The sequence below is a fragment of the Salvelinus fontinalis genome, chromosome 24 (assembly GCF_029448725.1).
Source record: "Salvelinus fontinalis isolate EN_2023a chromosome 24, ASM2944872v1, whole genome shotgun sequence".
NCBI lineage: Eukaryota > Metazoa > Chordata > Actinopteri > Salmoniformes > Salmonidae > Salvelinus > Salvelinus fontinalis.
Genome location: NC_074688.1, coordinates 31,924,440 through 31,937,213, shown reverse-complemented (window position 1 = coordinate 31,937,213; position 12,774 = coordinate 31,924,440). Strand labels below are relative to the sequence as shown.

General features: G+C 47.1%; 1 protein-coding gene across 1 annotated transcript; it reads left to right on the top strand.

The window, feature by feature from the left end:
- Window positions 1–1,133: 1,133 nt before the first annotated feature.
- Window positions 1,134–12,434, top strand: LOC129822298 (galectin-9-like). Its single transcript, XM_055880463.1, has 8 exons — window positions 1,134–1,374; window positions 1,860–1,948; window positions 2,149–2,356; window positions 6,228–6,347; window positions 6,432–6,584; window positions 9,433–9,521; window positions 11,390–11,546; window positions 11,837–12,434. The coding sequence occupies exons 1-8, from the start codon at window positions 1,339–1,341 to the stop codon at window positions 11,981–11,983; spliced, it is 999 nt and encodes a 332-aa protein (XP_055736438.1). The 5' UTR covers window positions 1,134–1,338; the 3' UTR covers window positions 11,984–12,434.
- Window positions 12,435–12,774: the final 340 nt, after the last annotated feature.

The window sequence follows — 12,774 nt, the reverse complement described above, 5'->3', positions numbered from 1 at the left end:
ATTATAACTTTGTAATCTAATAACTTTCCCTGGTGCCCTCGAATTCATAGTTAATTAGTTACGTTATTACTCAAGTGATCGCGTAATCCCTAATTACAGGAATCTTTGATAAAAACTATAAGTCTTCAATTTAACGATAGCAAAGACACGACATCAGTTCGATAAAAAAGGTATCACTTTACATTAAGCAGCTAAATTACAAGCACACAATTCCCACTAGACTCCATTTATACAGTTGATTTATTTCCAAGTGTTTGGTTTAAATTAAAGGGGCAATCCGGGATTCAAAACTTTGACCTCAAATATGGGTACCACTGACTCACCAGTTCCCAGAAGAGAGAGGATGATTTAGAGAACAGACATGTTCATGACTCCCATGACTCCCTACACTATGGTGGTCTTCTGGTGGTCTCAATACACTTCTGCTACTGATATGCAGGATTACATCAAAAAGTGTGTCATGCAATATACAGTATGTGAAAAATGTCAGTACAAACGTAGTACATGGTTATTTCTCTTCTAGAACACTTTGAAACAAATACAAATTAATGTGTGTATTTGTAGCATTATTACTAAAACACCAAAATTTGAAATATCCTCACCGAATCCAGGAGAGACAAATGGAAGTGTCTAAAGGACAGTGGCAGCCTACAGTTAGTTGTCTTGGGTTAAGGTGACAATCGGGCAATTAATTAGGATTTGGAATAAGAAATTATTAGAAATTAAAAAGGTGCCATTGTTATTACATTTTACATGTGATGTTAGCATGCGTGTGTGTGCATGGAGACAAACTGACCTCTATACACAGCAAACTCTGTCCAATTCTGAGTCAACTTCCCGCAACATCACCTGACTGAGTAATTGCAGGTTAATGATTGAAAAAGCATAAAAATCTATCGGCCGGCATCGTCTCTTGATTAGTCTATGTGTAGGCCTACAGATTAGGGCAAAACCGATATTTCACAACTGCAGCATATCAAATCAAATCAAGTTTATTTTATATAGCCCTTCGTACATCAGCTAATATCTCGAAGTGCTGTACAGAAACCCAGCCTAAAATCCCAAACAGCAAGCAATGCAGGTGTAGAAGCACGGTGGCTAGGAAAAACTCCCTAGAAAGGCCAAAACCTAGGATATTTCGACAGAGGTATTCATTAGGGGATAAAACAATGTAGAGGAATTCTAAACTAGGCAACATTGTTACTTACTTAATTCCTCCTCCCACCCCTTCAATGCATGTAAAAACGAAACTACACATTTCTGAAACTACACATATCATCACTGAGAGAGCGTTGAGCAACTGAGAAGACGTTTCGATTTACAGTGAGATTTGGAGAAATGGCATTTTATAACCAGCAACCTTTTTATAATCCGGTACGTTTATTAAAACCATTTGTTATGTGATTTGTTGTGTTGTTTATTTAAAATGTAGATGCTCTTAATGTTTAACTTTGGGAGAGTTGGGCGATTGCTTACGGTCAAATCTGGTAATCAAAATGCGCTCCCATCCGCTTCTCAGCAATATACAGTACATTATTTTCCCAGTTATAGTCTGCTTTTTTCAGTTCACATATTTAATTCTAAAATCAATATATGCATAGCTAGACATTCATAGTATCAATTCATGCTATGCTATTGTGCAAATTTAACATGTATGTTATTAGGCTACAGTGAATGTCTCGCGTATTCCGTTATGTAGACCTAGGCCTATTAATAATTATCACACAAGCAGTAATAGCGGATGTAGTAAAGAGGAGAGTCAATGGCCTCTAGCCTACATAATAGTTGTTTTAATTTCATTTATCCATTCTTATTCAATTGAGTTTGTCATTAATGATTCTGTTTATTATATGTCCCAGAGTCTCCCTTTCACCGGCTCTATCCAAGGTGGGCTTCAGGAGGGGATGACCATCACTATCACTGGGAGAGTTCACCATGCGGCAGACAGGTGGGTCACCACTCACCGATATAAGCTTTGATAATACATGTCCTTATTAGTTGTCTTCGAGAGAGTCAGTGGGTGCGTTCCAGTCCAGATAAGGCCTAGTACACATTTTTTGCGCAGATTTAAACTTGTTCCGAGAATTGTTTAACATATCCGGAAGCACATGATCTCTCTCGGTCTCACTTTCTCTTTCTCTTTCTCAGGTTCCATGTGAATTTGCAGTGTGGTTCTAGGGCAGGGGCAGACATTGCCCTTCACTTCAATCCACGCTATGACAGTCACCCTGGATATGTGGTGACCAACACCTTGCAGCAGTCCAGATGGGGGACAGAGGAGCGGAATCAGCATTCCCCCTTCCAACATGGCTCCTGCTTCAGCCTCGAGATAACTGTCCAGAGGGACTTTTTTCAGGTCACCCAAACCCTCCCCTACTATAGCAAATGGAGGATACAGATCTAGGATCTTAATTTGAGCCAGTTTGTTACAGCAGGAAAATAATCCTGCATTCACAGGAAATGTTAATTATTATATGGATTATAATTAATGGGGTTGATACATTTTTTGTTTTAAAGGGGAAATTACAAACGTTAGAAGCCTTTTTAAACCTTGAATACACAAAAAGTCAGCATTTCCTGTAAAGGCAGTCATTGTTGTTCTCCCCCTTAGACGAGAAGGAGCATGGATAGGACCAAGATGCGGATTGAGGGAAATAAGCCATCTTTTAATGAAAAAACAGCAAACAAGACACTACAAACTACAAAACAACAAACGTGACTAACCTTCAACTGTCCTGTGAGGACACAGGAACAAACACCCACAAAACACCAGTGAAACCCTGGCTGCCTTTGTATGACTCTCAATTAGAGACAAACAATACACACCTGTCTCTAATTGAGAATCATACCAGGCCGAACACAAAACCCCACATAGAAATACAAACATAGACAAACCCACCCAACTCACGCCCTGACCAACTAAAATGAATACAAAACAAAGGAAAACAGGTCAGGAACGTGACAGAACCCCCCCCTTAAGGTGCGAACTCCGGGCGCACCAGCACAAAGTCTAGGGGAGGGTCTGGGTGGGCGTCTGTCCACGGTGGCGGCTCTGGCGGTGGACGAGGTCCCCACCCCACCATAATCAATCCTTGCTTCTTTATCCCCCTCCCAATGACCACCCTCCCACTAACCCCACCTAAATGAAGGGGCAGCACCGGGATAAGGGGCAGCACCGGGACAAGGGGCAGCACCGGGACAAGGGGCAGCACCGGGACAAGGGGCAGCACCGGGACAAGGGGCAGCACCGGGACAAGGGGCAGCACCGGGACAAGGGGCAGCACCGGGACAAGGGGCAGCACCGGGACAAGGGGCAGCACCGGGACAAGGGGCAGCACCGGGACAAGGGGCAGCACCGGGACAAGGGGCAGCACCGGGACAAGGGGCAGCACCGGGATAAGGGGCGGCAGGTCCTGGCTGAGGGACTCCGGCAGGTCCTGGCTGAGGGACTCCGGCAGGTCCTGGCTGAGGGACTCCGGCAGGTCCTGGCTGAGGGACTCCGGCAGGTCCTGGCTGAGGGACTCCGGCAGGTCCGGGCTGAGTGGCAGCTCCGGACTGTAGGGCAGCTCCGGACTGTACGGCAGCTCCGGACTGTAGGGCAGCTCCGGACTGTAGGGCAGCTCCGAACTGTAGGGCAGCTCCGGACTGTCGGGCGTCTCTGGCAGCTCCTGACTGGCGGGCGTCTCTGGCAGCTCCTGACTGGCGGGCGTCTCTGGCAGCTCCTGACTGGCGGGCGTCTCTGGCAGCTCCTGACTGGCGGGCGTCTCTGGCAGCTCCTGACTGGCGAGCGTCTCTGGCAGCTCCTGACTGGCGGGCGTCTCTGGCAGCTCCTGACTGACGGACGGCTCTAGCGGCTCCTGACTGACGGACGGCTCTACTGGCTCGGGACAGACGGGCGGCTCTACTGGCTCGTGGCAGACGGATGACTCAGATGGCGCTGGGCAGACGGATGGCTCAGACGGCGCTGGGCAGACAGATGGCTCAGACGGCGCTGGGCAGACAGATGGCTCAGACGGCGCTGGGCAGACAGATGGCTCAGACGGCGCTGGGCAGACAGATGGCTCAGATGGCGCTGGGCAGACAGATGGCTCAGACGGCGCTGGGCAGACAGATGGCTCAGACGGCGCTGGGCAGACAGATGGCTCAGACGGCGCTGGGCAGACAGATGGCTCAGACGGAGCTGGGCAGACGGGCCGTTCAGGCACCGCTGGGCAGACGGCAGACTCTGGCCGGCTGAGACGCACTATAGGCCTGGTGCGTGGTACCGGAACTGGAGGTACCGGGCTGAGGGCACGCACCTCAGGGCGAGTGCGGGGAGAAGGAACAGTGCGTCCAGGGCTCTGGAGACGCACAGGAGGCTTGGTGCGTGGTGCCGAACTGGAGGCACCGGGCTGGAGACACGCACCATAGGGAGAGTACGTGGAAGAGGAACAGGGCTCTGGAGATGCACTGGAAGCCTGGTGCGTGGTGTAGGCACTGGTGGTACTGAGCTGGGGTGGGAAGGTGGCGCCGGATATACCGGACCGTGAAGGAGGACACGTGCTCTTGAGCACCGAGCCTCCCCAACCTTACCAGGTTGAATGGACCCCGTAGCCCTGCCAGTGCGGCGAGGTGGAATAGCCCGCACTGGGCTATGCAGGCGAACCGGGGACACCACCTGTAAGGCTGGTGCCATGTACGCCGGCCCGAGGAGACGTACTGGAGGCCAGATACGTTGGGCCGGCTTCATGGCATCCGGCTCGATGCCCAACCTAGCCCTCCCAGTGCGGCAAGGTGGAATAGCCCGCACTGGGCTAAGCACGCGTACTGGGGACACCGTGCGCTTCACCGCATAACACGGTGTCTGACCAGTACGACGCCCTCTTACTCCACGGCAAGCCCGGGGAGTTGGCTCAGGTATCCAACCCGGCTTCGCCACACTCCCCTTTAGCCCCCCCCCCAAGAAATTTTTGGGTGAGCCTCTCGGGCTTCCGTGCTAGCCGCGTACCCTCATACCTGCGCTCCTGGGCTGTGGCTGCCTTCTTCTCCTCCCGAGAGCGGCGATTCTCTCCCACCTTAGCCCAGGGTCCTTCTCCATTGAAAATTTGCTCCCAACTCCATTCCTCTTCTCTCCATTGCTTTAGTTCTTGTTCTCTCTCCTCAATCCGCTTGGTCCTGTTGTGGTGGGTGTTTCTGTAAAGGCAGTCATTGTTGTTCTCCCCCTTAGACGAGAAGGAGCATGGATAGGACCAAGATGCGGATTGAGGGAAATAAGCCATCTTTTAATGAAAAAACAGCAAACAAGACACTACAAACTACAAAACAACAAACGTGACTAACCTTCAACTGTCCTGTGAGGACACAGGAACAAACACCCACAAAACACCAGTGAAACCCTGGCTGCCTTTGTATGACTCTCAATTAGAGACAAACAATACACACCTGTCTCTAATTGAGAATCATACCAGGCCGAACACAAAACCCCACATAGAAATACAAACATAGACAAACCCACCCAACTCACGCCCTGACCAACTAAAATGAATACAAAACAAAGGAAAACAGGTCAGGAACGTGACATTTCCTGTTGGCAGGAAAAGTCTCATCAACAAAAGAGTGATCAAATTAAGAACCTACATCTGTACATTCCGACTACAGAACAACCTTTTCAGTCTGTCATTGTAAAATATATCATTTCCTGTTTTATATAAATGACTGTAAAATATTATGCTTACGGAGCTCCCACATGATTTTAATGAAGTCAGTGACTCATAATCTTTTGTATTTTTTATTTAACCTTTATTTAACTAGGCAAGTCAATTAAGAACAAATGTTTATTTAGAATGACGGCCTACCCCGGCCAAACCCTAACCCGGACGACGCTGGGCCAATTGTGCGCCGTCCTATGGGACTCCCAATCACGGGCGGTTGTGATACACCCTGGAACCCAAACAGGGGTCTGTAGTGACGCCTCTAGCACTGAGATGCAGTGCCTTTGACAGCTGCGCCCCTCGGGAGCCCATGGTGTTTCACTCTTGTTTAATTGAAATTATATGTTATGTATTCTATTTATATTATATTTTACTGTGTGACTCAATTTATTCTAATCTGTTTAGGAGTTAAAATGGATTTCAATTCATGGGTTGGAAAAAAACTTGAATAGTTGTGAGTGACACTTGTTCTCTCACTCACTGTCCTCAGGTCCATAATGACTCTGCTCATGGTCGTTCTCTGTTCTCTGTCTTCAGTTGAAAGTGAATGGGAACCATTTCATGACCTTCAAGCACCGTATCCCGTTTTACTCAGTGGACACCATCTCAGCCGAGGGGAAAGTGGAGTTGACCTCCATCGTCTTCCAGAACCCTGCGGTGAGTAGTACCTAACATATTAATTAGATGGACAGAGAATTTGAAGACAGTTCAACTGATTGAAAGTGATTTTATGTCCTTCAGCCCACCTTTCCTGCACAGCCAGGATTTCCGGCACAACCTGGATTCCCTTCTTATCCGGGATTTCCGGCCCAGCCAGGATTCCCTTCTTATCCGGGATTTCCGGGACAACCAGGATTCCCTTATCCAGGATTTCCCGCACAACCAGGACATCCAGTGAGTTAATCTGGATCGGAATCAATAATGATAATTTATTGGCCAACCAGTTCTTGGTTATCGAACTCATTAAAACATTTTTGGTCAGATCTGTGATTTGTATTCCTTTCACTGTCTTTCAGATTTTAGTTATCTTTCAGTCAACTGGGTTAGACATCTCACTATGGGACATCCCTATTTTGTGGGTCATTGGTGGAAGCATTATTCAAATCACGCCTAACAGCATAATCAGAGTCACTCCTAACAGGCCAATCAGAGCTTTGTGGGTGTACGCCCGAGTGTCTATATAACACCCTGCACTGCTCTGGTTTCCTCATTATTCGAGTCTATTTGGTTACTATCTGGTTACTAGTCTTAAAGCAGCTTCATTCAGAAAACTAGCTCTCAACTTAACTGTTCCTTTTGGTGTGGGTTACCACCCCAACCCAAAGCGTTGAATGGCTTATTTTCAGGAATTCTGCTAACTTCATCTTCACTTAACAGAGTGAAGTTACCTCGGTTAGCTTGTTAGCAGTGTTTTTTTGTTGTCGTCTAGCTACAGTAGACCTGTTGCCTGGCCTACACACCTTTCGCGTTGTTAGCTATTTAGCTCCACTGCTTTAACATCTCACTAATAGCAGGTTCCCACAAATTTTAGCTAGTTCCATCGCAATTGTAGCTAGTTACCTTCACACAGGAGATATCTAAGGTTTGCCTTTGAGTGCATAGCCTATGAATATCTCACCTTACCATTCAGTCTGTCCCTTGCCCCACTGACGGACACTCTGGCTCAGGCAGCGGAGCACACAGCCTAGCTGTTGTTGCACATGCTCGCTCTAGGCTTCAGGATGAATCGTGCCAAAAGCTTGCTCTTACCGATCCAGCAGAAAATATTTTTGGGAGGAGAGCGATGGCTTTTCGCCACTGCCTCTGTGTTTTGCCCGGCAACATCAGTCACGTACTGACACAGCGTATCACATTTAACAAACCAAACATTCAAATATTGTTTTAGAAGGTAAAGTAAAAAACCCAAACCAGTCCGTCCATCAATACAGGTATATTGTTAAAATACGTTATACTGCCCAGGGCGAAATATTCCACCCACATCCCGAGCTGATGGATCTCTGGGCCTGGCCCATGAGAAGTCCAATTTAGACTCGATGGGCTTGCCTCCAAACGTGGTTGCCACAATTCAGAGCGCCAGAGCCCCTTCTACAAGAGGTCTTTACGACATGAAGTGGTGGGTATTCGAGAGGTGGTGTGAGAGACGTGTTGGTCCCCTTTCAGTGTTACTTTCCTGCCGTTCTCTTCTTCCTACAGGAATTTCTCGACAAGGGCAAAGCCTTTTCCACCGTTAAGGTCTACTTGGCGGCGATATTAGCCTGCCATGTAGGACTAGGTGAGATGACGATCGGGGCTCACCCCCTGGTTCGTAGTTTTATCAAGGGAGCGCGTGGTCTCCATCCGGTCTCCAAGCCACTTGCACCATCATGGGACTTGACGCTGGTTCTGGATGCACTTACAGGCAATCACTTTTAACCCCCGGAGAAGTGGATCTTAAGACTCTGTCTTATAAGAAGGTCCTGTTGTTCGCCTTGGCCAAGCACGTTAGCGACCTTCATGCGCTCTCAGTTCACCCTTCATACACTCAGTTTGCCCCCAACTTCTCCAAGGTTAGGATACGTGCTAACGCCACTTCATTCCTAAGGTCATTCCCATGACCTATAGTAGTCAAGCCACTGACCTCTTTCCCTTCCACCCTCAGCCTTTATCTCCTCCAGAGCAGCGGCATCTTAACACGTAGTGTCTGGTGCGCGCACTGCGCATCTACATGGACAGGATTAGGCCATTCCGGAATTGTGACCAACTGTTTGTTTGCTTTGCCACCCAGCTCAGGGCAGGGCTTGGTCCAAACAACGCCTCTTCCATTGGGTAATGGAGGCTATCGCCAAGGCGTACAGTTATCCGGGATTGCAGTCTCCACTGGGTGTCCGGGCACATTCCACTAGAGGAATTGCCACGTCATGGGCACTGTTCAGAGGCATCTCCGGCTAGTTGGGCTAGTCATTACTGCACCCTCCCTGGCACACACAGTCATTGGTGCTGGAGCTGAGTAGTATGGATCAGATACATTACCATGAACCACAACAGGCTTCTCAGGAAACGGGCTATTGGCAATCAGGGTGTTTTGCAAGTGTCCCATAGTGAGATGTTGAACCGAGTCGACTGAAAGATAAATTTGGGTTACGGTATGTATTCCCAGGTTTCTGAAGGAGATGAGGGAGACATCTCACCATCATCTTGCACAGTGCAGGGTGTTATATAGACACGAGGAGCGTACACCCACAAAGTTCATATTGGCCTGTTAGGCGTGATTGAATAAGGCTTCAACCAATGACCCGCAAACGAGTGAGTGTCACATAGTGATACGTCTCCCTTATCTCCTTCACTGAATCGTTTTATGCTTCGTAGTCCTGATGCTTCCTGTGATGGGGTATTTTAAGATCACTAAAGTTCATATTTGTATAGTGTGATCTACTTCCTCTTTCTGTACACTGACTGTATCGTTGTGTGAGTGTAACGACCTGTCATTGTCTTTAGGCAGATTGTGAAAGAGTTACAGTAAATATACAGTAACCTGTTTACAGGGAAATGTAGTACTGTAATCAACGTGCTGTCAAGATCCCCCTCTCCTGTTGCTTGTCACAGGCCCATCCTCTAAATGTCCAGCCACCATTCTTTGTAAATTATCTTCTACTTTCTTGTACTGTAGTGTTGCTGAGCAAATTTAGTTAGTTCTATCGCATCAACAACATCAACACTATTGGTCATAATGAGTGATTCATTCAAATCTTCCATTTTCATCCAGGCTGTTCCATACAAGAACATGATCAATGGAGGACTCTACCCTGGACGCACCATCAACATCCAGGGAGTGGTTAACCCCAATGCCAATAGGTCTGATCCTGTCTTATTGTCTTTACAGTAAAGAATAACACCAGTGGGAAATACACTTGCCCTGGAGTTACAATATAAAATCCTATATACACTGCTCAAAAAAATAAAGGGAACACTAAAATAACACATCCTAGATCTGAATGAATGAAACATTCTTATTAAATACTTTTTTCTTTACATAGTTGAATGTGCTGACTACAAAGTCACAGAAAAATTATCAATGGAAATCAAATTTATCAACCCATGGAGGTCTGGATTTGGAGTCACACTCAAAATTAAAGTGGAAAACCACGCTACAGGCTGATCCAACTTTGATGTAATGTCCTTTAAACAAGTCAAAATGAGGCTCAGTAGTCTGTGTGGCCTCCACGTGCCTGTATGACCTCCCTACAACGCCTGGTATGCTCCTGATGAGGTGGCGGATGGTCTCCTGAGGGATCTCCTCCCAGACCTGGACTAAAGCGAGACATGTTGTCCCAGATGTACTCAGTTGGATTCAGGTCTGGGGAACGGGCGGGCCAGTCCATGGCATCAAAGCCTTCCTCTTGCAGGAACTGCTGACACACTCCAGCCACATGAGGTCTAGCATTGTCTTGCATTAGAAAGAACCCAGGGCCAACCGCACCAGCATATGGTCTCACAAGGGGTCTGAGGATCTCATCTCGGTACCTAATGGCAGACAGGCTACCTCTGGCGAGCACATGGAGGGCTGTGCGGCCCCCCAAAGAAATGCCACCCCACACCATGACTGACCCACCGCCAAACCGGTCATGCTGTAGGATGTTGCAGGCAGCAGAACGTTCTCCACGGCTTCTCCAGACTCTGTCACGTCTGTCACATGTGCTCCTGTGCTCAGTGTGAACCTGCTTTCATCTGTGAAGAGCACAGGGCGCCAATGGCGAATTTGCCAATCTTGGTGTTCTCTGGCAAATGCCAAACGTCCTGCACGGTGTTGGGCTGTAAGCACAACCCCCACCTGTGGACGTCGGGCCCTCATACCACCCTCATGGAGTCTGTTTCTGACCGTTTGAGCAGACACATGCACATTTGTGGCCTGCTGGAGGTCATTTTGCAGGGCTCTGGCAGTGCTCCTCCTAATCCTCCTTGCACAAAGGCGGAGGTAGCGGTCCTGCTGCTGGGTTGTTGCCCTCCTACGGCCTCCTCCACGTCTCCTGATGTACTGGCCTGTTTCCTGGTAGCGCCTCCATGCTCTGGACACTACGCTGACAGACACAGCAAACCTTCTTGCCACAGCTCGCATTGATGTGCCATCCTGGATGAGCTGCACTACCTGAGCCACTTGTGTGGGTTCTAGACTCCGTCTCATGCTACCACTAGAGTGAAAGCTCCGCCAGCATTCAAAAGTGACCAAAACATCAGCCAGGAAGCATAGGAACTGAGAAGTGGTCTGTGGTCACCACCTGCAGAACCACTCCTTTATTGGGGGTGTCTTGCTAATTGCCTATAATTTCCACCTTTTGTCTATTCCAGTTGCACAACAGCATGTGAAATTTATTGTCAATCAGTGTTGCTTCCTAAGTGGACAGTTTGATTTCACAGAAGTGTGATTGACTTGGAGTTACATTGTGTTGTTTAAGTGTTCCCTTTATTTTTTTGAGCAGTGTATATTTGAATGAAAAAAAAAGCATAAAAGAACTTTGTCAATTCTAGTTCACCTCATTTCCATTGTATTGCAAGTGTGTCAATGAGCCCTTGGCTTAGACACTTAACTTGCCTAGTTAAATAAAGGTTAAAATTAAAAATAAATAGAAAGAGGTAGGCCAACAAAACATCCTGGAGGGTGCAACAATAGCAGTTCTCCTGTCATGGTTTTTCCCCGACACTTATCCTTTCCCCCTTGCCTATAGGTTCCACGTTAACCTACTGTTCAACTCTGGGATTGCGCTGCACTTCAACCCCCGATTTGACGAGACCCTAGTGGTACGCAACAGCAAGCTGAGAGACCAGTGGGGAAAGGAGGAGCGCTCTGGTGGAATGCCCTTCCACAAGGGCCAGTCTTTCACGGTAACTAGCCACCAGGAACCATCCACTTTTATCTAAGGCTGCCGTTACACAACGCACCTTGTATACAATCTCAGTTTCAAGGGTGAATAATTATTTATTGTTTCAGCACCAAGCATACCACTTATCCTTCTGTCTAGCTAAGCCCTTTCCTGATACTGATTTCCTTTCTGGTTTAGTCACTCAGACTGTGGCATGATGTTCATTAGAGAGATGATCCACATTAAAGATGCTGGATTGTTTCTCTCTTTATATCAGACTGAGTACTAATACGGCTAGTTTGGTCTTTTCAGCTGTCTATTTACTGTGAGGATCAGTGCTACAAGATAGTGGTCAACGGGAATCAGACGAGCACCTACAAACACCGCCACACCCTCCTCCAGCAGGTCAACATCCTGGAGGTGGATGGAGACCTCAGTTTGACCTCTGTGATGGTTTAGTGCTGTGGGTCACAACTGTCTTCGGTGACCTAGCCACTTATTTCATTTTGTGTCACCTCTGACCCAAACCACTTGTATTTTTTGATCTCTTCTTGCTACGATAAAAATGACATGAACTTAGTTTTTTTACTGCTTGCCAGGCCTGTTAGATTATCTCACTTGCAAATGTATTATTAGTGAGTGCTGTGCCATCGACTTCAAGGATGAGAAATGTGTTCCTGTTTGTTATAAATCACAGTAGAAAGCCATTAGAAATCACATTGATTGCTTTAGCCATTTCTTCTGTAGCGCTAGACAAATTCTTAAATCATTATTATTTTGTGATATAATGCCAGACCTGACGTTATCTATCATGAGAAGTACCCTGAGGACAGTGCCTGGTAATTCCATATGTAGCCTTGTTCATCACCAGTAGTCTCTATACTCTTTTCTATAAACATTTTAAGATATATATAGTGTGTGCTTTCAATTTAAAAAAAATATATATATTTCAAATGTGAAACATTTTGGAGTGAGACTGGCTATGCCTCTAAATCAGGGCTCTCCAAACCTGTTCCTGGAGAGCTACTGTCCTGTAGGTTTTCACTAGCACACCTGATTCTAATAATTAGCTGGTTGATTAACTGAACCAGGTTAGTTCCTGGGGTTGGAGCGAAATCCTACAGGAGGGTAGGGCTCCAGGAACAGGGTTGGAGATAACTGTGCTAAAGCGTTGTTCACACTGCAGGCCTTAATGCTGAAATCAGTTCTATTTTTAAAATCCGTATTGGAATACTGACTGTCCAAACAGC

What these genes read in the sequence shown, in the direction of transcription:
- LOC129822298 (XM_055880463.1), top strand. Translation starts at nt 1,339, where the DNA reads ATGGCATTTTATAACCAGCAACCTTTTTATAATCCG. An exon ending in GTTCACCATGCGGCAGACAG is followed by an intron (nt 1,949 to 2,148) that starts GTGGGTCACCAC and finishes TCTCTTTCTCAG; the next exon opens with GTTCCATGTGAATTTGCAGT. An exon ending in ACAAGGGCCAGTCTTTCACG is followed by an intron (nt 11,547 to 11,836) that starts GTAACTAGCCAC and finishes TGGTCTTTTCAG; the next exon opens with CTGTCTATTTACTGTGAGGA.